Source organism: Ceratotherium simum, chromosome 2 (assembly GCF_057802395.1).
Source record: "Ceratotherium simum simum isolate JZ-2026a chromosome 2, ASM5780239v1, whole genome shotgun sequence".
Lineage (NCBI taxonomy): Eukaryota > Metazoa > Chordata > Mammalia > Perissodactyla > Rhinocerotidae > Ceratotherium > Ceratotherium simum.
In genome coordinates, this window is record NC_141901.1 from 14,342,638 (window position 1) to 14,367,758 (window position 25,121).

The following is a 25,121-nucleotide window of genomic DNA, read 5'->3' on the forward strand; positions in this document are numbered from 1 at the left end:
TTTACTACCCACCTTCCCTAAAGTCCAGTGGTATACGCCTGGCATGTTGAACCTTGAAATACTTGTTTTAGTTTCCTAAGGTCATTTCCCTACTCAGAAACCTTTAATGATTCCTATTGCCTGTCCTTTCCAATCTAAAACTGACAGTTGAGACCCTCCACAATCTGGTCCTGTCACTTCTTTGAACCTTTCCAGAGCTCATCAGAAAGATTCTCTCTAGCAAGCAGGCCAGCGCTCCACATCGCACCTCCTCTCTGAGCCATGTTTACTTTTAAATTTGTGCCCTTGTTTATGGTGTTTTTACTTCTCCTTTCTTCCTACTCTTCAGCTTGTCTTTCTTTATAAACCTAAACAACATTTCCTCCTGTAGAAATCATGAGACTCTTGAAGCTGCATCACAGTGTAAGAAGTTGTAGTTCTTTCATTTCCTGCTCTTTCCCCCTCTAGCCATATTATAAACTTGCTCAGAGTAGGGACAACCTTTTAGCTTCCCTTTTCTGTTTCTCCCCTTCCCTCATTTTGTCTTCCTCCTCTCCCTCCTCCTCTGCCCTCCTCCTCCTTCCCCACCAGGTCCTTCTTCTGTCCTGGGTTTTTTCTATCTATTCTTTAATCAATTCATCCATCTTTCCTGTCTTGTTTTTCTGTCCATCTGTCCTCCCTTGTTCCCTCCCTTCCAAGCTGCTGTCCCTACTGTGTAAGCATGGACAAGTCACCTGTCCTCTCATCTCTAAAAATGGGGATATAGTGTTATTACTTCATATCATCGTTTTGATGATTGAGTAAATTTTTAACAAAAAACTACTTAGAGCAAGGCCTGCCAGTTACTAAACACTCCATAATTGTTAGCTTTTTTTTTTTGTTATTGTTGTACTGTTTTGTGTATTCCAATGTACAAAACAAATGATAGGATTTTCTATAAAAGGAGTGGTAGTTTCTTTTTTACGTAAAAGACTATCATTCTTAAAAGTAGTTATAAATAGAGGTTAATTTTGAACTTTTAAGAACTTTGACAATAATTCAAAAACATTAATCATCTTAACAATCATGGTTAAGATAAGTATTTATGCTCCTAACTTTACTTTCATTTGCTACAAAGATAAACAGAAACCAGAACAGGTTTTTTCCTACTGTGACATAAATTAGTTTTTCATGTATTACATTCTTAATTGCTTGCCATGTGGACTAATTTTGTGGTAGATTCTTTCTTTGTCTAAAAATGTCTTTATTTTGCCTTCTCTTGAATGAGAATTTAGCTGGGTATAGAATTCTAGGTTAACGGTTATTTTCTCTTAGCACTTTGAAGATATTTCATTTTCTTCTTTGTCTGTTAGTACTGCTGAGAAGTTTTCTATTTAATTTTGTTCCTATGTAAATAAAGTGCATTATCCCTTTTTAAACAAGTATCCCCTTTTAAACAAGTATTCTCCAGTTTAAAGTGACGTATATAGAATATAACTCTTTTTATTTATTTATCCTGCTCAAGGCTTGTGATTCCTGGATATGAAGATAGATGTCTTTCATGTGTTCTGGAAACTTCTCAGCCTTTATCTCTTTAAATATTGCCTTTCATTATCTCTTTTCCTCTGGAACTCCTTTTAGATTGTGTTAGATCTTATTATTCTACTTTTCATTCCTCTTAATCTCTCTTCACATTTTCCATATCATTAACTCTTTGTATTTTTTGCATGAATTTTTGCGTAATTTCATTTTTCTATTCTGCCTCACAAGTTCTCTCTTCAGTTGTGTTTAATCTGATGCTTAATTTTCCAGTGACTATATATTTCTTTTCTTTTAAAAAAATTTTTATTTGGTTCTCTTATGAATATTTGTCTTGCTTTTTGATAGCATCTTGTGTTTTCAGTTTCTTCTTTTAACGTTGCAGGTTTTAATCTTTGCTGTTTTATAGCCTGTATCTGATAATTTTTCATCTAAAGTTCTCAAGAGGTAATCCTAATAATTACCATGTTTCCTGCTTTTGCTTATAGTGGGTTGTTTGCTTCCAGAGTTGGTAAATTTTTATTCTGAGCTTGCCAATGGGGCTTTATTTGTGGGTATCCCACGTTGCCTGGGTTGAAGGAATGTTCCTCTCTCCAGTTTTTTCCCACCTTCTACCTTGGGTTCCTCGAGTCTCACTGGCTTGTGAACATATTTTATGTGAGTTTCTTGTCTTGAGGATCTTGGACCATGCTGGTAGTATAAATTCAAATTCTGTGTCTGTGCCAGAGCATGCCTGGGATTACAAATTTTCATTTTATAGACAAGTTTGTAGCCACCCTCCTCCAGCCTCAATGTTAAGCCCAGGACAAGTTTCTTTATCTTCCTGCACCAGTGTACATTTTTATAAAACCATTTTATCACTGATGGGGTAGACTGTCAATCTCTCTGACTTTATTCCAGGTAAAGGTGTGTGTGTGGCAGGGGAGAGTGTATGTGTGTTTCAATTCCATTCTCGTCTCCTGGTTGCCTTTTCTTTTCTAACTGTTACCTAAATTCAAGCCCCCATTTCTAAATTTCTTTTGTAGTACAAAGATTTTTGCATTGTTTTGTCAGCCATTTGCTGGAAATAGGAATCCTCCTCATATTCTTTTAAATGTGTGTAGTATTATATGGATTGATTATTTGATTGCCATTCTCCCTATATTCTTGTTAATTGCGTATTTATTTAGTGTTATACTGTGAACGACTACTTTGTTCAGTCATTCACTCCTTCTTTCAACAGATACTTATTAAGTAGATAATTGAGATCAAGTATTGTGTTTATGTGCCTGAATGCAAAGATGAAAAATAATGGGTTTTCTGTCGTGGTTTGTTTTAAATATGGATCTTTAACATCAAGGAACTCAAAGTTCATTAAGGAGAGATACATAAATAAATCAGTGCAAAAATGTAGCAATAGAATTTTGACTAAAGAACAGTGGAAGCGCAAAGGCAGGAGACCAGTGACCTGTCTGTGGGAGGCATTGGGGAACTCTTAAAAACTGGGATGTACATCAGAACCCCTTTCTTTTTAATTTCTTTTGTTAATAACTTGAACTTTTGAAAGGTGGCAAAGCACAAAGATAATCTTGCTTAGTGCTATACTAGAAATGGTTTTAAGAAGCAACCACATTTTTTATTAAACTTTTGTCAGAATAGCTCAATATCAATTATGTCAAAAACGAAATCTTGTTACTCATCAGCATTTTGATGGCTGTAATTATTGAAACAAAGTACTGGGGAATTTGGGCCAAATCAGATTTTCTTAGATTAAAAAAATAAAGGCGGCAGTGTAATTTTAGCTATCACACATGCTGAAAGTGAGCTTGCCTTAATGCTGTGATATACAGGCCATTTAAATCTTTGGGCTTTCCATAAGTGTCCTATAAAATGTGTCTGTAATGTTTATTTAAAAATTTTTAAAGAAAAGCAAACTCTGTAATAACTTTTAAATATTGAATTGCAATTACAGCATTTTAATTTTACCCTAGTACATTTTTTTTTTTTTGAGAAAGATTGGCCCTGCGCTAACATCTGTTGCAATCTTCCTCTTTTTCTTTTTTCTCCCCAAAGCCTCAGTACATGGTTGTGTGTCATGGTTGTAGAGTTGTAGCTCTTCTGTGTGGGATGCTGCCTCAGCATGGCTTGATGAACGGTGAGTAGGTCTGTGCCCAGGGTCCGAACCTGTGAACCCTTGGCTGCCGAAGCGGAACACGGGAACTTAACCAATTTGCCACCGGGCCAGTCCCCCTAGTACTTTTTTTTCTCATGAAACTTATAAGAATGTTGTAACAAGGAGGTTTAGATTCTGTTGAACCTGCCACTTCTGTTTTCATGTTTCTTACGATTGTCCATTTGAATTTTTTAATGGTTATATACAAAGGTATTAAAGTTGCTTCTGGTTTTCACTGTTGTAAATAGTACTTGATTGAATAGCTTTATCTGTGTAGGTTTTTCTTTTTCTCCAGAGTTTTGATAAGATGAAATACTGAGATTTTAAGCCAAAGTGTATGAACATATCAATTCTCTATTGTCTGAATGTTTCCAAAGAAATTACACTAATTAATTGCATTTCACTACCATTTTCCTTATGGTTACTTTTCTAGAGTATATTTTGTAAAACTTTCAATTATCTTTAGCATAATATTCCTAATGATGATAGCATAAGTTATTTTAGAAAAGAATATGTAACTGGTACTATGGAATGAGATTAATTAGTGAGAAGTTGACACTTTAACTCCTTGTTCATTTATTTAAAAAGCATTGGTTTCTTGATGGGAATACCATTGAGAAGGTGGAGAGTTAAGAGGCTGAATGATTGTGCCTGCAATTTAATAATCTAGTTCTGTGACCTCCAGCAAGGAACTAAATCTGCACATTTCAGATTTCCTATTTGGGGATTATGTTACTTGGGAGGAAGCAATATCCCTGTTTTGAGATTTAAACCCAAAAGAGTCAGATTAACTGTCTTTGGAAGTCGCAGAAGAGAATAAGTAGGAAATAATGAATTTAATCAAGAAAAGACCTGCTGTGATGTTGGTAGTCATTAGGAATGTGCAGTTCATAGTGCCAGGAAAAGTAAATAATATTAAAGCATATATTTGTCTTGTTTAATTTGAACTTTTCTGTGTGCAAAGCATAGAAGGGTCTTGAGGCACATGCTAAAAAATAAACCCACGTCTCTTAAACTTGCAGTGTTTTTATGGTATCTTATGAGGCTTTGTTGTACTTCAACAGTATTAAATACTATTGACATGTAATCATAAGATTTTCTTTAAGGTATGCTTTGCTATACTTTTTTTTTTTCAACATGTGATGGATTTTAATATGACCTTAATTTTCATGGACTATGGTATGCTTTGCTATACTTTTTTTTTTTCAACATGTAATGGATTTTAATATGACCTTAATTTTCATGGAATATTTGAATGATATTTTAATTAAAAGCAGGCAGAGAAAACTTGATTCTTTACTGTTATAGTTTACAGACATATTAATGTTTATTCCAGGTCTGTATTACCTCTTTTTCAGTAAATAATAGTAATAAAACATATATTTGATATATAACGTAGATTAAGGGTACATTTCCTTTAACAATTGAATTAAAATATTTTTCTTAACACTAGGGGGCACTCTTGATTTATGAATTCGTACCTAAATTAATCTTTATGCGTGGCATGTGAAATAAAATGAAATTATTTGAAAACATTTCACTGCAAACTGACTGTGCCTTTAGAGAGAATTTGGATCATCAAGCTCGTTTTGTATGCAGTGTAAATATAAGTTGATCCTTACTAGTGTCATAAGGATAATGAAGCTTATAAAATGAAATTCTGTAGATTGGAGGAAATTTAAGTATTTCTGTGCTCTATTCATTTTCACATTGATTTTCTAAATGAGTTATAAATGGTTTTAAAAATCCATTGTTTCTAATATAGTTCTCATTTAAAAGATTTTAGCACAATATTTGCTCTTAGCAGATACTTAGGATATATTTGAAGAAATGAAGATAAATTTAAGATATGCCTGAAGGCTGCTATCATTAGTAGTAATCTTTAAGCATTTGAAACCAGGAACATGTTTTGCTACATATAGGAAACAGATTTTAGGCATTCTCATTCATTGTGTTTGCAGTTAGGATTTTGGTGATACCCACCAACGTGTATTTTGCCAGAGGTGTATTTCTAAGGTTTTTGTTTTCTTTAATTAGAAGACTCCATTAAATTTAAGTTTTGTGTGGATTAAGTAGATAGTAGACAAAATCTGCCTCATCAGAATAGCACACTTACCATATGTCAGCACTGTTGTAGATGCTTTGCATATATTAATTCATTTTTCCTCAGCACAACTCTATGAACCAGGTGCTTATTGTTATCTCTGTTTTATAGATAAGGAAACTGAGCACAGAAAAGTTAACAGTTTGCTGGGTCAAACTTAGGCAGTCTTGTTCTAGAGTCTGTGCTTCAAAATCACTATCTTGTATTGCTTCTCTAGAGAGGAAACAGCGTCAAGAGAATTATTATTGATATTTAAAACTCAGTTTTTAAAGTGGGTATAGTTTAAAATACCTAATTATGGACACTTATCATTTCTCTTATGAAAAAGATCATAGAAATTTAAAGTTGGAAAGAGGCCTTAAAGTCCATTTACTCCTGTCATTTTACAGAGAAGAAGAAATTCCATTCTAGGTAGGTGAAGTTACCAATGCAGTGCTATACGGCAAGTTATTTGTGGAAAGGGATTAGAACCTCAAGTAAATATTCCGACTTCCTGTAAAGTGGAAAGAAATATAGTGTTGTAGAAAGAATATTTGACTAGAATTTTGGATGGCTTGAATTTTATTCTTGGCTCTTCATTTACCAGCCTGTGTCCTTAGAGGCTCTGTTTCTTTGTGTTATGTGAGACTGTATCTTCCTTTATTAGCCTGATTGGTAGTTGTGAAAATCAGTGAGATGATAGATTGAAGGTATTCAATAAACTTTAAAACCCTCTACAAATAAATATGTCATCTATTGTGGTATTTTTATGACATATTCCATAATTTATTTTTGATTATTTGTGATATCTTTGTAAACTAGATCATTAGCGGTGGTAAACTTATTCAGTATTGTTGACTTAGGGATGCCATTTAGATCTCGGAAAATTTATTGTGTTATGCCGTGTGTTACTTTCCCACATATTTTTGCATTTTTCTCACAATAAGTGAAAAATTATGCTTTTGCTTTGCTTATGAAGAGCATAACAGTAATGTGTATTGAACACTGTCCCTTGGTGTTTCTGATCATTTGAAAATCGCATACACAATTATCCTCAAACTGGATTTAGTGACTTAACTGAAATAAAAAATAGAGTTCAGTAAAGTTGAGGTATTGTATTTCTTAGCCTGGTGATAGGCATGGATTTGTTTTCTTAAACTTCCAATATGACATACATTTAAAATATTCTACTTATTTTTTTCAGGAATAATAATGTATTTGCGGCCTTGGACGTGAAGCGATCAGTCTTCTATTGCTATTAACATAGCGTCAGGGACTGATGTCGTGGGAAGCATGGACCTAATGAACGGGCAGGCAAGCAATGTTAATATTGCTGCTACTGCTTCTGAGGTAAGACATTTAAGAAGTTTAATTGTAAGGTTTCTTACCTGGCATTCTAAGTTTTCAAGCATTATGGTTGGTCACAAATTTAAATCAGAACTTGAGAAAAAGGGCTACAAATTTTTTAGTTTTTAAAAAAACTGTTTAATTGTACCATTCACATGTTCACTGTACATCCTAGAAAGAGTTAATCCTTATCCACTTAAGATACTTGACAAATAATAATTATTTAAAACCCTTTCTTGGGTTTAGTTTTGCACAGAATTTCTTTTTAGGGTGTTTTTACATTAGATGAACCTTGAGGGCAATAGTACAAGTGAGGCAAAGAAAGATTCTTTTTAGTTGGAATCACATAATTTTGGATACTGTCTAGATCCCTTGACTCCAAGCCTATTGAAGGAGAGCAAAGAACCATCAGGCTGGAATGTTCCAAGGGCTACTCTGGTGATGTAGCTTAGAGTGTTAAAATGCAGACGAAGACTGGACTAGAAGCTCATCCCTTTAGTTAATGTATTGTGATTTTATTTTTGCCTCACTTTTTTTCTTTTTTCCTTTGTCTATAAATCTAGGGTACTTGCCTACCTTCCTTAATAACTTTAGCATCTAGCTCTTATATTTCTCCTTTATTTTCTCTTATTATATAGGATGAGAGTAATGTTCATGACCCTTTAACATCTTGGCCTCAAAGTTCCTTGGCCTCAACCCTCAACTCCATTTTCCCCAGCTAATTACTTAGGCGTTGCTATTACTGAAAATATTCTAAGTCTATGGTTTTGATTGTTTTTCTTATCAGATGATTTCTATATTTTCATCTCTAGCTCTGGCTTCCCTCAAATTTTATTAAGGATTTCTGATGGACCAGACGTTTTACTTAGAACGTGAATAAGTCAAGTTAACTTATTACTATTCTACTGCACAACCTGTAAAGAAAATAGTCCAACCCCTTTCTCTGAATTCTGTTAATAGCATCACCATTTCCCTAGCTATCTAAGTTTAAATCTTTAGATTTGTCGTTAACTTGCTTCCCCTTTGCCCACCATACCCATTTTCCCATCACAGCAGGGAGAGTCTGCTAGCAAAACATTAGTTACAGTCTTCTGTAATGTAATTATGGAAGTGCCATCCCTTTGCCATCGTCTTTGCTGTATTCTGTTAGTTAGAAACAGGTCACAGGTCCTGCCTACACTGAAGTGAAGAGGATTACATGAAGGCGTGACTACCGAGAGATAGAGCTCCTCGTCATCCATCTTAGAGCCTGTCTGCCACACTTTGTCTCTAGGATCCAGTCCTTTTCCTCTTTATTTCTACCAGTACTCGCTTTGTTTGGTCATTTATTATTTCTGATGTAGATTATTGCAGTGGCCTTTTAGTTTGATCTTGCACTTCTGTTCTCTGCTTTTTCTGGTCCGTTGGACTATAATTCAATTTTAATATTTTTAAAATACAGCTGTTAAACTTTATTGTATCCCCAAACTGTCTATGGTTCCTTATTGCCTACTAATTAAATACAAAAGACCCTCAGCCTTGCGTTCAAGACTTTTCTCAAAATGGCCCTAAATTTTCTTTCTAGTGAAATTAACTACTACTAATCCTCTATTTGAAATTTACATTCCAATGAAAGAATACTGCATCTTGCTGGTGTTTGTATAAACCCTTAGCTTTTCCTGCTTCTGTTAGAGCTTTGCCTGTATCAGTCTTTCTACCTGGAATTTCTCTTCCCATTCCATGTGTCCTGCCCTCTCACTGCACAGAAAAGACATTTTGTCTGTCCTTCAAAACCTATTTCAAATGCTATACTTTCGATAAAGTCTTTTCCTGATCTCCTAAACACATAGGAGCTTTCTTGTTTTTGAAATTATCACTTTAAAAAAAACTGCTTTTTAATAAGTTTTTTTTTTAATTTAATTTTATTTTATTTGGTTTATTTTTTTTGTGAGGAAGATCAGCCCTGAGCTAACATCCATGCTAATCCTCCTCTTTTTTTGCTGAGGAAGACTGGCTCTGAGCTAACATCTATTGCCAATCCTCTTCCTTTTTTTTCCCCCGAAGCCCCAGTAGATAGTTGTAGGTCATAGCTGCACATCCTTCTAGTTGCTATATGTGGGACACGGCCTCAGCATGGCCGGAGAAGCGGTGCGTCGGTGCACGCCCGGAATCCGAACCCGGGCCGCCAGCAGTGGAGCACACGCATTTAACCGCTAAGCCACAGGGTCGGCCCTTAATAAGTTTTTCCATAAATTTATACATAGGTTTTCTTCCTCCTTGAGGCAGGGATTGTATTATGTTTGTATATATGTTTGTATTTCTTGAATATTTTAAATATATGTGTATGTATAATATATATTTGTAACTATATATCCAGAAACATTTAGTCTGGTATTACAGGAAACAAACAGTTACTTGTTAAATGAAATAGATCATTTCACTTGTATAAAAAATTCTGTTGACTTTCGTAAAAGTGAGTGAATTACATCTGCCCTCAGAGTAGTACAATTTAGTATATGAGAAGTAAAGGGGAAAGTGTGCCTTTTAAATTGTGCTACTGCTGTGGCAAGAAAATACGATTAAAAATACACATTTTCCACCTTCTCTTAAAATATAGATCTATTAATATATAAAAATGTAAAATTCTCATAAATATGATAAGCTTACAGAATGGGTAAAATATTTGATCTGGGTAATTGACATCTCTGTACCTTTATGCTTAACCTGTGCTTGAAGCTTCTTAAATCAAGAGTTGCAGTGAACTTTTTTCAGACATTTAAAAGTGTCAGTAGTTTTTTTAGTCTTGTCTTGAACAAAGAATTACTACTATTCTCTTAGTGGGCATTAAGCCTAAGTACCGCTTAGCTTCTTATCATTACTAACTTATTTATTGGTATTGGGAAGCAGATAGAAGCACATCACTTGTGATTTTTTTAAGCCTCTATTAATGGTTTATAAGAAGGCAAAAGGAACATGATTACTTGTTTTGATAAGCAGTGAAACTGGCATTACAGTTTGCTGACTTGTCTTGCATGAGTTAAAAACTTGGAGAAAATTACCAAGTTATGTTTAAAATTAATGTATTTACTTGACAGAATGTGTTTAGTTATTTGGGCAGTTACTAGATTAGTGTATGCTGCTTACCTGGTGTCTGTTTGAATGCTTAACATTATGAATAAATTTCTCTATTGGTCTTGGGACATAAAATAATATTGTTGACATACTGTAAGCTAGTTATAGTTACAGAGATTAAACATATGAAATAAAATACTATGTATAAAATCCCTTTACGGGTTTTTGGATCTTTGCTTGGATACATAAAGAATTTGGAATTCATCACTTCTATCCTCACGACACGAGAAAAGCTGCACAAACTGAAGATCAGTAACTCTTGCTAGCTCCATCAGAGAATTGATGTCACAGAGCAAATTGACAGTGATACCCTGAAAACTGGAGAGAGAGGCGAATATAGAGAATCACGTTTACCAAGAGCAGAAGTCACTGGAGCCAGGAAAGGGTAGGAAAACTTAAGCTGTAGTTGACAAACTGCTGGAGGTTGTGTGTGGACTGGCTTGAGAGTTAAAAACTCATCAGGGCCCCATCTTAGGCCTCTCACCCCCACTTTTGTGAGTTTTACCTCCAGGAGCCCCACCAGGTTCTCACAATGAAGATCAGAGAAAAATCCCCTCCTGCTTCTAGTAGGGGGAGGGGAAAAGTAATTATTTTGAAATAAACCTAGGGAGAAAGTAATAATTTTGAAATATGCCCAGTGCATTCTGTTCTTCACCTGACCTCAAGGGAAACGACTTTACCAGAGCCTTACCTACTTGAGGGAAGAGAAATAGCCATCTCCAGCCCCCTCTAGCCTTCCTGACTCACTTTCTAAGGGGAGTGGAGGGTACTGAGAAGCACTTGAGGTCATAGCCCAAGTGCACAGGCTCACTAAAACACCTGTTATAGGGCTATAGAACACTTCTCCCCCCTCACCTTACCACCACATCAGCAGGGCTCCTGGATAATAACAAAAGATTGCAGCTGAAAGAACTGTAAGGCACAGACTTGATCTAAGGAGGAATTTCTAGGGAAACCCGAAGACAAGAGAAGAGACAAAAACAAGGACACCAGTGGAAATTGAAGACTTAGATACCTCTAGCAACAATAAACAGTAAACACAGCATGACTCCTACCTCCATAAACGTTAACCCTTCCACTAAAGGCCTGTTTACCTCAGTTCCTATTACCCAGTACATCATGTCTGGCTTTCAACAAATTATAAGGCATGCTAAAAAGTAAGAAAAAACATAGTCTGAAGAGACAAAGCAAGCAACAGAACCAGATGCAGATATGGCAGAGATTTTGGAATTATCAGACTGGGAATTAAAATAACTGTGACTAATAATGCTAAGGGCTCTAATAGAAAAAATGGACGACATGAGAGAACAGATGGATAATGTAAGCAGGACTATTGAAACTAAGAATCAAAGGGAAATGCTGGAAATCAAAAACATTGTGACACAAGTGAAGAATGACTTTGATGGGCTCACCGGTACACTGGTGAGCAGTAGATAACTGAAGAAAAGATCAGTGAGCCTGAAGATTATGTCAATAGAAACTTCCCAAACTGAAATGCAAAGAGAAAATAGAATGAAAAAAATGGGACAGAATATCCAAGAACTGTGGGACAATGACAGAAGGTGTAACACACACATAATGGAACTACCAGAAGGAAAAGAAAGAGAAAGGGGCAGAAGAAATATTTGAAGTAATAATGGTTGAGATTTTTCTGAAATTTATGACTGATCCCTTCCTTTGTGATGATTTTGCTGTTTAGCTGCTACTGAGAGGAGGGGAAAAGTAAAAATGAGGCATAGTGACAAGTGTTCAATACTGATGTATAACATCTGGTAGGTTAACATGTGTGTTACACCTTGGTAATTGAAACTTTGATTAATTTTTTGTGCCATTAACTGTAGCCTGATATCCTGCCACCATTTAATAGAGCATGATCCAAATGTTCTTACAGTGATGATGCTCTGATTTCAGCCAACTGATGCAGAGTACTTTTTTATCTCATGTTACAGATGAAGTGGAAATTGAACAGAAAAAGATTTTCAGGACCAAAAGCCACCTTTTGTTCTACATATAGCAACAGCAAATTCGAAGTTAGAATAGCAACCTTAAAGCAGAAAACACTTAAATTTGTAATATAGTAGGAAGAACAGCATGAATTTTTATAATCACAGACAGACTTCACTTAACAAATAAGGCTGGATTGTTTAATTAATGGAATTCTGAATGTTTTCTTATGGTTTATTTATGAAAGTAATTTGCCTTTTTCTGAATAAAAATTAGTTTAAAAATTATAAATAGATGTATCCTTCTCCCCTAACTTCCCTGTACCGCATTTGAGAATCACTGAACTTGTTAAAATCTTTTATTTCTATAGGAAATGATAGGATTTCAGGATGAGGAAACTGACAGACAAGAAAATGACTTACTCAAGAACCTAAAAATCTAAAATCGATGTTAGATTTCAAGTTGCCTGACCCTTTTATGTCGTACTCCTTCCAACTAAGCGACATGTTCTGCCCACCTTTTCTACAGCATTTGTTAACCCACTGTTCTTAGTTTCCTCAGTTTTTAATGCCAGTCTAGTTTCTATGACATTGGCTGTGAGAATTAAAATGGCCTCATTTTCTTTCCATTTAACAGAAAAGTAGCAGTTCTGAATCATTAAGTGACAAAGGTTCTGAACTGAAGAAGAGCTTTGATGCTGTGGTATTTGATGTTCTTAAGGTTACACCAGAAGAATATGCGGTAAGCTTCTCACCTCTCCTTTCTCCAGTTTTTGCACATAATTTACATACTGGTGCTGTTGAGTTAGAATTTGTAGGCCCAGCAGAGGGATGGCAAAAAAAAATGCTGGATGTGGGAATTGTTGGAGAAAGTAGCACAACAGTGGAGCAAGCAGAGGGATGAAATTGGGAAGATATGAAGAGCTATAGATATTTTTAGAGCAGCTTCTTAAGTTACACTTTCAACTTGGTAAGTAATAAGTCAGTATTTGCCTTTATGGTAATTGCCTTTGTCCCTACCTATACCACCCCGAGCCAACTGTACTTTTTGACATATGTAAGCAGTATTTTTACTTTTTTGTAAATTAAAAAATTAAACCTGAAGGCATTATTGCGATATCGTGAAAGATATCTAGAAAAACTTTTCTTAACTGACGTAAATGTTCATTTATTTATGTTCTCTTTCTCCTTTAACTTGTTAACAGAATATATTGATTTCCTGATATTGAACCACTCTTGCATTCCAGGAATAAACTGTGTTTGGTCATAGCATATTATTCTTTGGTATTGTTGAATTTGTTTTACATCTGTAGCCATAAGTGAGACAGATCCACAGCCATGTGAAGTCCTTAGATGTGAGTTCCCACTAGTATAGTCTCATTACTTTTTATAAATCGAGAAGAAAACCTTTCTATTAATATCAGATTTTATATTACCACTTGAGAGGAAATGATTTAATAGTCACAACAACACTGCTCCATGAACCAGTAGATCTGATTTTTTATTTTGATTTAATATATGTATGATGTGTCTAAATTTTTAAGATTTTTTTTTTTATTTTCTAACTTTACCTCATGTATCTCATAAGAAAAGACGAATAGGCATGAGATAATTGGAAATAATTACATTTAATGGTACAAGGGCTAAATTTTCATTTTCTGAAAGCCCTTATAAAATTGATACTTTTTTCTAGTAAAGATTTGAGTATTCAGCATATTTTAGTTTAAAATTTTAATTTAGAATATATGTCACATTGTAAATTCCAAAGAAGAAATTGTCATTTTTTACTTTTTATTTCAGGGTCAGATAACGCTAATGGATGTTCCAGTATTTAAAGCCATTCAACCAGATGTGAGTAGTTTTAAGAACTTTCCTTTTAAATATACAAAATGGTCAATTATATCCCAAATTAAGAAGTTTTAGAAATATCAAATTATACTTCATATTAATTTTTAAATATTTAAAGCTTTTGATGTAACTTATCTATTATTCAGGTCTCAGAAACTCATGTGGCAGTCATAGCTGTACATCCCTGAGTTGTCGATAGGACTATTTGAATTGTTTTGGTTGGTTAGGCTTCATCACTTTACTGAAGAGAGGAATAGACTTAGAGAGGTTGGATGATTTACCCAAGGCTTTGAAGCTTTTAATGGGAGAATGGGAATAAGAAACTGGGTTCACAACTCACTCCAGTAATCTTTTCCCTTACACTTGTATTTTATGACCTTATAAAAAGACCGTATGTTGACATTTTGGAGAGAAGAGAGAGGGTCAAGAAAGGCATTTTTCGTTTTTATTAAAAAGAAGGAGGCTAACGTTTATTTTGCATCCACCCACTGTAAGCCATTTGTTACACTATGTGTGTGTGTGTGTCACCCTGAGTATGGTAAATCTATTTTACTGATGAGAAAACAGAATGACAGTTGTCCTTGATACACAGCTAAGTGTTGAAACTGGGTTTCAGACTCTAAAAAGAGATGCTTTTTCCACTCTTATTAAGTGAGAATATAAATATGATTTTGTACCCCAAAACTAACTCATTGATAGTACTGACATTCAGTACCATTAAGATAGGTAATTTTTTAGTTCTTTGGGGAACAAAATATAGTGTATCTGTTTTAGCAGATACAAGTCTGTGGTGACCCTGAACACTATAATAACTAGAACGAGTTAGGGAAAACATCTATGTCTTAAATGGTACAGACAGTATTGGTCCTGTGATTTTCAAGTAAGTTACTTAATGTCTTAGTATCTCAAGTTCACCACTTACATAATGAAGGGATGGGGCTAAATGATCTCTGAGTCTCTGTCATTTCCATGATTCTGTGTTTTCCTAACTTTCTCCCATACTGCACAGGATTCTCTCTATAGAACCATTAGATTAGTAATAGAGGAAGAGGAACAATCTATTCTAGAAACGAGGCACAAACAGAAAATGGCTTTTATATATAAGTGACAAAAACTGAAATATTCATTTCCTTATATCCCTAAACAAAACAAACTAAATTCTTTACAAAAATTGTGTTTTTTTGTCCTGAAATTCAGCCATCTTCTCCTTAGACATTTTTTTTCCTTTTGAACAAACTGCAATGACTAGATCACTGTTTCATATGAGATTAGTGCTCTCCAATAGAAATATAATGTGAGGCGCTTATATAACTTTACATTTTTCTAGTAGCCACATTACAAAGTAAAAAGAAACAGGTGAAATTAATTTTAATAATTTTATTTAACCTACTGCATCCAAAATATTATCACTTCAACTTGTAATCAGTATAAAAATTATTTAGGTATTTTACATTCTTTTTTACGTACTAAGACTTTGAAATTCAGTTTATATTATACGATTAGAGCACATCTTTATTTGGAGTAGCCACATTTCAAGTGCTCAATAGCCATTTGTGGCTAGGGGCTTGGACATTGAAGATATAGATAATGACTTCTTGGAGACGTAGACTTCAAGTCAGTGGGAATTTTTTTATTTCCCTGGGACATCTAACAGTGCTTTGTGAAATTTAGAAGTAAACCTTAAAATTCTCTTGACCCCACTCCCTGATCTAATTTAACACCAAATCTCATAGATTTTTTTAACCTCCTGAGTATCTTTTCTGTCCATTCTCTCTCTACTCCCAACACCCCAATCCAAGATACCATCTTATCTCAACTGAATTACTATAGTACCCTCTTATCTGATCTGCCTGCATCCACTGACCCTTCTAAACTCTTCTCTACCTAATAGCCCTGGCAGTCTTTTCAACATGTAAATCTGCTCATATGATCCCTCTGCTTAGAACACTTTGGTGGTTTCCTGTTACTTTGAAGATAAAGACAAACTACCCTAATATGCTCTACAAAACTCTTCATAGTTTTGCCTCTTCCTCCCTACCTACTGTAACCTCATTTTACACTTTTCCCACCTCTTTCTTATCTAGCTATACTGGACTTGTAGTCTCTCTTACTGAGCCTCTGCACATCCTAATTAACTCCTCCTCATCCTTCAGTTATTACATCAAGTTTGACTTTGTCAGGTAAGCTTTTCTTGTCTTCCTGCAGGCTCTCCTCGCACTCTCTACTTCTTCACTGGACTTGTCAGTTGCAGCTTTACACTTATGTATTGTGATTCAGCAGGTATTTAACTGAGTGTCTGTTATATGCCAGGCACTGGTGTTTTGCTGGAGATACAGCAGTAGACAGAGTAAATTTCTGCCCTTGTGGATCTTATATTTGAGTGAGATGAGCTAGACAGTGTGTCATGAAAAACATAAAACAGCCAGAAGAGGATACACAGTGAGGACAGTGGGAGTTATGATTTTAGATAGGATGGTCAGGAAGGCTTCACTGAGAAGGTGACATCTGAGCCAAGACTGAAGGAGGTAAGAGAGCAAGCCATATGGGTTTTGGGGGAAGGAATGTTCCAGGCAGAGAACCGCCAGGGCAGAGGCCAGTGAGCTACAATGAGTGAGCGAGGAAGTATGGTAGAAAATCAGAGGGTAGAGTGAGGGATGGATGGTATGGGGCCTTGCAGACCATTACTCCGAATAAGATAGGAAGCTGTTGGAGGGTTTTGAGCAGAGGAGTGACAGTTTCTGACTTAGATTTTAAGTAGCTTTTCTGACTGCTGACTAGGTTATGTGTGGAAGTGAGCATGGGGGCAAGGACGGAGTGGTACCAAGGACTGAATCAGGGAGACCAGGTGAGAGACAAGTTGGCTTGGATCAGAGTGGGAGTGAGGGAGATGGTGAGAAGTTATTAGACGTTATGTGCAAGAGGAATCAAGGACGATGCCAAGGTGGGCCTGACACCAAAATCACATGGTTGATATTCTCCAAGATGGAAAATTGTTATTGTTGTGTTCACCACTCCTGGGGCTGCCATTCATATAGAATATTATGTGCAGTGTAGCCTTGTGGAAAAAAGCCAGAGGAGCAGATTTTTTTTTTGCTTGAAGAAGATTGGCCCTGAGCTAACATCTGTGCCAGTCTTCCTCTATTTTGTATATGGGGTGTTGCCACAGCATGGCTTGATGAGCGGTGTGTACGTCTGTGCCTGGGATCCGAATCTGCGAACCCCAGGCCGCCAAAGCAGAGCGGATGGACTTAACCACTATGCCACCACGCCAGCCCCCAGAGGAGCAGATTTTGAGGAAAGAGCAGGAGTTTGGCTTTGGACATGTTTAGTTTTACATGCCTGTTAGACAGCCAAGGGGAAGGTTGAGTTAGGTTATATATACTAGCATATATTTTCAGTCCAGGTTGAAAATGAAAGTTCAGGAAATGTCAGTGTAGAGATATTAAAAGTGTGGGTGTGGTGCTGGCCCGGTGGCGCAAGTGGTTAAGTGCGCACGCTCCACTGCGGCGGCCCGGGGTTCGCAGGTTTGGATCCCAGGCGCGCACCGACACACCGCTTGGCAAGCCATGGTGTGGCGGGGTCCCATATAAAGTAGAAGAAGATGGGCACGGATGTTAGCCCAGGGCCAGTCTTCCTCAGCAAAAAAGAGGAAGGTTGGCATTGGATGTTAGCTCAGGGCTGGTCTTCCTCACACACACACAAAAAAAGTGTGGGTGAGACCACCAAGAGAATGAATATAGATAGAGAGAAGAAGGGTCCTATTTAGTGTTTAGGAGAAACTTCACTAAGAAGCAGCAGCCAGGAACTTGGAGGAGAATCAGGTGATTAGTATGGAATTTGATAAGCCAAGTGAAGAAGGTATTTTTAAGAAGGAAGGAGTGATCAAGTGTCAGGTGTTGTTAATCATGTGCTTATCTAATTATTGCTTGCTGCTTCCTCTAGATTTTAAGGTGCATGAGGGCAGAAACTGACAATTTTGCTTTACTGTTTTATCTGTCTGGCGTGTAGTGGGAGCTCAATATTTAGAATGATAAAATGAACATAGTGCTTAGTAAATATTTGTTCAATGAGAGAATATTTTCAAAAATTGAAGCAGTAACTCTATTGGAAGAAATGATGTAGCACCAAAATATTCTTATGTATCAGTCTCATATAATCATCAAGATTACATTAATCTGGCAGCATAAACAGGGCTTTGTCATTGGGCAGAAAAATATTTCTTAATTTATTATGAAATGTTAAGACATACAACAAGGCATAAAGAATAAGATGAACCTCTAGGGGCTGGCCCGGTGGTACAAGCAGTTAACTGCGCGTACTCCACTGTGGCGGCCCGGGGTTGACCAGTTTGGATCCCAGGCACGCACCGACACACCGCTTGTCAAGCCCTGCTGTGGCGGCGTCCCATATAAAGTAGAGGAAGATGGGCATGGATGCTAGCCCAGGGCCAGTCTTCCTAAGCAAAAAAAGAGGAGGATGGGCAGATGTTAGCTCAGGGCAGATCTTCCTCTTTTTCTCCCTCTCTCTCTCTCCCTCCCTCCCTCTCCCTCTCTCTCTCCCCCTCCCTCTCCCCTCTCTCTCCCCTCTCTCTCCCCCCTCTCTCTCCCCTCTCTCTCCCTTTCCCTCCCTCTCCCTCTCTCTCCCTCTCTCTCCCTCCCTCCCTCTCTCTCTCCCCCTCTCTCCCTCTCTCCCTCTCTCTCTCTCTGTCTCTCTCTCACACACACACACACACACACACACACGAACCTCTGTGTACCTACCTAACTGGTACTGTTGAAGCTGCTCTGCGTCCTCCCACGTTCACCTCTCTTCTCTCCTCCCCCTAAGGTAGTCCCCTTAAGTGTTGATCTAGATCATTCCTGTGCACTTGGTTATATATTTTTCCATAAGTATATCGTAGCAATATATGCTATTGCAGGTTTAAAATTTTTTATGTAAATGGTATCCTATTGTTTTTGTCTTCTATAGCTTGCCTTTTATGTTCGACAATGTTCACTAGCTTCCATGTTGATGTATGCACCCTAGTGCATTACTGACTGAGTTGTAGAGCATGAGCATCTTTAAATTTGTTAAATACTCCCAAATTGTTTTCCAAAATGTACAGATTTTGTTTGCTTATTGTATCAAAACTCTTGCTGTTGATAAATTTAACAAAAGATTGTTTAAGCCGTGATGTCAGTAGTGTTAATACTAGTCTAATGTATATTAGTCTCATTTATAAGTATAAAGTGGTGTCTACTTCATTATGTAGTTAGAATATTCACTGAAGAATGAAGGAATTCTTTTTGTTAAATCAAAATTTAACCTCAGATATTATGAAAAGATAGTGGTTATCCCTGAATCTAGTAAATTTATCTTCATGTTTCTGTCCATTATACCAATGTTCAAGTCTCTATACATAACTTTATGTAAAACTTAAGAAAAAAAACTATATGTATACTTTGTGGAACTGTTTAAAAGATCTTTAGTTAAGTTACACCAAAACTATTTAAATCAAAGCTCGCTATTATGTGAATATATCCATATGTAACTTTATTTCAGGTGATGATTTATTCACGTTCTCTGAAATAAAATGTGTACTAAATTTGAATTTGGAAGAATACAGATTCTGAATCCAGCTATGTGGTTTAGTGATTTTAGTTACAGGTTGGTGATTGAATCGCACAAGTCTTACTCAGTTTTCTATAATAGAGGCAATTTCTGAGTTACCTGGAACTTAAAATATGTATCTCCCATTAATTCAGTTCCCTAAATAGGATCTTGTAATTCCTTCCAGTTTGTGGCATTGTGTTTTCCCAAGTCTTACATGTCAAGCAGAATTTAGCTAAATTTGTTCTACCTAAAGTTGTTCTTGACTTGTAGGAAGAAAGGGACAACTATAAGAAGTGCTATTGTCTTCTCAGAATAAAACTGCTTATCTACAATGTCTGCTGTGCAGTATACCTCAAAATTGCTCAGGGAAAAAAAGAAACATTCCAAGCCCTTTATTTCACTGTAGAAACTGTCTGCCATTTCTTTGAGATGTCAAAAATTATTTTTTATTGTATAGGGACTGAAAATCATGTCTTTAAGAGCAGATCTGAATCAAACATAGTGCTAAGCCTGGTTTTTCTCCAACCTGGTGTCACACTTGAAATTACCTCAGGTTGAAAGAAGACAAAAGGACAGATTTCGGTACTACATTTCTTAGTTTTTCTTTTATGGTAGAGAAGTATGGAAAAACATGTTTACCAATGAAAAGAATTTAACTTTAAAGGAAAGTTCACCAGTAATTAAAAAAACTACTTCGTAAGAATATAATTATATTGAAAAAATGTTTGCTCCAGTTTCACTTTTTTTTTTTTTTTTTTACTTTTTTTTTTTTGGTTTCTGATTTTTTTTTTTATTATTATTGATGTTTTAATGGTTTCTAACATTGTGAAATTTTGGGTTGTACATTTTTGTTTGTCCATCACCACATATATGACTCCCTTCACCCCTTGTGCCCACCCCCCACCCCCCACCCCCACTGCCCTGGTAACCACAGTCCAGTTTTCTCTGTCCATGTGTTGGTTTATATTCCACATATGAGTGAGATCATACAGTGTTTGTCTTTCTCTTTCTGGCTTATTTCACTTAACATAATACGCTCCAGGCCCATCCATGTTGTTGCAAATGGGACGATTTTGTCTTTTTTTATGGCTGAGTAGTATTCCATTGTATATATATACCACATTTTCTTAATCCAAACGTCAGTCAAGGGACACTTAGGTTGCTTCCACTTCTTGGCTATGGTGAATAATGCTGCAATGAACATAGGGGTGCATAAGCCTCTTTGGATTGTTGATTTCAGGTGCGTTGGATAGATTCCCAGTAGTGGGATGGCTGGATCATAGGGCATCTCTATTTTTAATTCTTTGAGGAATCTCCATACCGTTTTCCATAGAGGCTGCACCAATTTGCATTCCCACCAGCTGTGTATGAGGGTTCCTGTTTCTCCACATCCTCTCCAACATTTGTTGTTTTTTGTCTTGGTGATTATAGCCATTCTAACAGGCGTGAGGTGGTATCTTAGTGTTGTTTTGATTTGCATTTCCCTGATGATTAGTGATGTTGAGCATCTTTTCATGTGCCTATGGGCCATCTGTATATCTTCCTTGGAGAAGTGTCTGTTCATTTCCTCTGCCCATTTTTTGATCGGGTTGTTTGTTTTTTTGTTGTTCAGTTGTGTGAGTTCTTTATATATTATGGAGATCAACCCCTTGTCAGATGTATGTTTTGCAAATATTCTCTCCCAGCTGGTTGGTTGTTTGTTCATCTTGATTCTGGTTTCATTTGTCTTATAAAAGCTCTTTAATCTGATAAAGTCCCACTTGTTTATTTTTTCTTCAGTTTCCCTAGTCTGGGTAGGCATGTCATCCGAAAAGATTCCTTTAAAACCAATGTCAAATAGTGTGTTGCCTATATTTTCTTCTATGAGTTTTATAGTTTCAGGTCTCACCTTCAGGTCTTTGATCCATTTTGAGTTAATTTTTGTGAATGGCGATAGCACATGGTCCACTTTCATTCTTTTGCATGTGGTTGTCCAGTTTTCCCAACACCATTTATTGAAGAGACTTTCCTTTCTCCATTGCATGTTCTTAGCACCTTTGTCGAAAATTAGCTGTCCGTATGTGTGTGGTTTTATTTCTGGGCTTTCAATTCTGTTCCATTGATCTGTATGTCTGTTTTTGTACCAGTACCATGCTGTTTTGATTACTATTGCTTTGTAGTATGTTTTGAAGTCAGGGATTGTGATGCCTCCTGCTTTGTTCTTTTTTTTTTAGGATTTCTTTAGCTATTCGGGGTCTTTTGTTGCCCCATATAAATTTTAGTATTCTTTTTTCTATTTCTGTGAAGAATGTCATTGGGATTCTGATTGGGATTGCATTGAATCTGTAGATTGCTTTAGGTAATATAGACATTTTAACTATGTTTATTCTTCCAATCCACGTGCGTGGGATATCTTTCCATTTCTTTATGTCATCATGGATTTCCCTCAATAATGTCTTGTAGTTCTCATTGTATAGGTCCTTCACCTCCTTGGTAAGATTTATTCCTAGGTATTTTATTCTTTTTGATGCAATTGTAAATGGTATTATCTTTTTGAGCTCTCTTTCTGTTAGTTCATTATTAGCATATAGAAATGCAACTGATTTTTGTAGATTGATTTTGTACCCTGCAACTCTGCTGTAGTTGTTGATTGTTTCTAATAGTTTTCCAACAGATTCTTTAGGGTTTTCTATATATACAATCATGTCATCTGCAAATAGAGTTTCACTTCTTCGTTACCTATTTGGATTCCTTTTATTCCTTTTTCTTGCCTAATTGCTCTGGCCAAAACCTCCAGTACTATGTTGAACAGGAGTGGTGAGAGTGGGCAGCCCTGCCTTGTTCCTGTTCTCAGAGGAATGGCTTTCAGTCTTTCTCCGTTGAGTATGATGTTAGCTGTGGGTTTGTCATATATGACCTTTATTATGTTGAGGTACTTTCCTTCTATTCCCATTTTATTGAGAGTTTTTATCATAAATGGATGTTGTATCTTGTCAAATGCCTTCTCTGCGTCTATTGAGATGATCATGTGGTTTTTATTCTTTGTTTTGTTGATGTGATGTATCACGTTGATTGATTTGCGGATGTTGAACCATCCCTGCGTCCCTGGTATAAATCCCACTTGATCATGGTGTATGATCTTTTTAATGTATTGTTGTATTCGGTTTGCCAATATTTTGTTGAGGATTTTTGCATCAGTGTTCATCAGCGATATTGGCCTGTAATTTTCTTTCTTTGTATTGTCTTTGTCTGGTTTTGGTATCAGGGTGATGTTGGCCTCATAGAATGATTTAGGAAGTGTTCCATCTTCCTCTATTTTTTGGAATAGTTTGAGGAGGATGGGTATTAAATCTTCTTTGAATGTTTGGTAAAATTCACTGGAGAAGCCATCTGGTCCTGGACTTTTATTTTTTGGGAGGTTTTTGATTACTATTTCAATCTCTTTACTTGTTATGGGTCTATTCAGATTCTCCATTTCTTCTTGGTTCCATTTTGGGAGGTTGTATAAGTCTAAGAATTTATCCATTTCTTCTAGATTGTCCAATTTGTTGGCATATAATTTCTCATAGTATTCTCTTATAATCCTCTGTATTTCCATGGTATCCATTGTAATTTCTCCTCTTTCATTTCTAATTTTATTTACTTGAGCCGTTGCTCTTTTTTTCTTAGTAAGCCTGGCTAAGGGTTTGTCTATTTTGTTTATCTTCTCGAAGAACCAACTCTTTGTTTCATTAATCCTTTCTACTGTTTTTTTGGTCTCAATATCATTTATTTCTGCTCTGATTTTTATTATTTCTCTCCTTCTGCTGGCTTTGGGCTTTGTTTGTTCTTCTTTTTCTAGTTCTGTTAGGTGTAATTTAAGGTTGCCTATTAGGGCTTTTTCTTGTTTGTTAAGGTGGGCTTGTATTGCTATGAGTTTCCCTCTCAGGACCGCTTTTGCTGCATCCCATATGGTTTGATATGGCATGTTATCATTTTCGTTTGTTTCCAGATAGTTTTTGAGTTCTCCTTTAATTTCATCAATGATCCATGGGTTGTTCAGTAGCATGTTGTTTAATCTCCACATTTTTGTCACTTTCCCAGTTTTTTTTTTGTGGTTCATTTCCAGTTTCATAGCCTTATGGTCTGAAAAGATGCTTGTTATGATTTCAATCTTCTTAAATTTATTGAGGCTTGCTTTGTTTCCCAACATATGGTCTATCCTAGAGAATGTTCCATGCGCGCTTCAGAAGAATTGTAGTCAGCTGTTTTTGGATGGAGTGCTCTGTATATGTCTACTAGGTCCATCTCGTCCAGTTTTTCATTTAAGTCTAATATTTCTTTATTAACTTTTTGTCTGGATGATCTGTCCATTGCTGTAAGTGGGGTGTTAAGATCCCCTACTATTATTGTGTTGTTGATTTCTCCTTTTAGGTTTGTTAATAGTTGCTTTATGTACATTGGTGCTCCTATGTTGGGTGCATATATATTTATAAGTGATATGTCTTCTTGATGTAGTGTCCCTTTTATCATTATATATTTCCCTTCTTTGTCTTTCTTAACCTGTTTTATCTTGAAGTCTACTTTGTCTGATATGAGTATGGCAACACCTGCTTTCTTTTGTTTGCCATTAGCTTGGAGTATTGTCTTCAATCCTTTCACTCTGAGCCTGTGCTTGCCTTTAGTGCTAAGATGTGTTTCCTGAAGGCAGCATATTGTTGGGTCTTGCTTTTTAATCCATCCTGCCACTCTGTATCTTTTGATTGGAGAGTTCAATCCATTTACATTTAGGGTAATTATTGAAATATGAGGGCTTAATGTTGCTGTTTTGTCACTTATTTTCTGGTTCTTTTGCATTTCCTTTGTTTCTTGTCCCATTTGTTTTGGACTGCTAATTCAGTTTGGTTGTTCTGTCTTATGATTCTTCTAGTTTTCTCTTTATTTATCATATGTGGTTTTGCTTTGATTATTTGTTTAGTGGTTGCCTTGAGGTTTGGGCAAAAAATCTTGTGTATGAGATAGTCCATTATCTGATAGCCTCCTATTTCCTTATACTAAGTCAATTCAGTCACTTTCCTCTTCCCCTTCTAAGTTGCTCTTGTTATACCTTATTCTATCTTGTGTTGTGGCTGTGTGTTTACAGTGATGAGGTTCAATTTATTTTTGGTGAATTTCTTCCTTTGATCTTTGAGTTTAGTATTTAAGTGGTTGCTAACCTATTCCGGTAAAGATCTACTATTTCTCTGATTTTGTCTACCTACTTTTCTCCTTCCTCCAAGCTTTGTGTTCCCTTTCTCTTCTTTTTTCAGGCCTGAGGGCCTTCTTGAGTATTTCTTGTAGTGGGGGTCTCGTGGCCATGAACTCCCTTAGCTTTTGTTTATCTGGGAGAGTTACTATTTCTCCATCATATTTGAAGGATATTTTTGCTGGATAGAGTATTCTTGGCTGAAAGTTTTTGTCTTTCAGTATTTTGAATATATCATTCCAGTCTCTTCTAGCCTGAAAAGTTTCTGTTGAGAAATCCGCTGAGAGCCTGATGGGAGTTCCTTTGTACGTTATTTTTTGTTTTTGTCTCGCTGCCCTTAATATT

At 36.2% G+C, this 25,121-nt stretch overlaps 1 protein-coding gene across 2 annotated transcripts in view; it reads left to right on the forward strand.

The window, feature by feature from the left end:
• Positions 1-25,121, forward strand: part of RALGPS2 (Ral GEF with PH domain and SH3 binding motif 2) — a 169,814-nt gene that overhangs the window by 33,688 nt on the left and 111,005 nt on the right. For both annotated transcript variants that reach the window (XM_087438382.1, XM_087438386.1), the window contains exons 2-4: positions 6,937-7,082; positions 12,771-12,875; positions 13,934-13,984. In XM_087438382.1, the coding sequence (XP_087294508.1) occupies positions 7,026-7,082; positions 12,771-12,875; positions 13,934-13,984 (213 nt within the window). In that variant the 5' untranslated portion in view covers positions 6,937-7,025. The remainder of the gene's footprint in view (positions 1-6,936; positions 7,083-12,770; positions 12,876-13,933; positions 13,985-25,121) is intronic.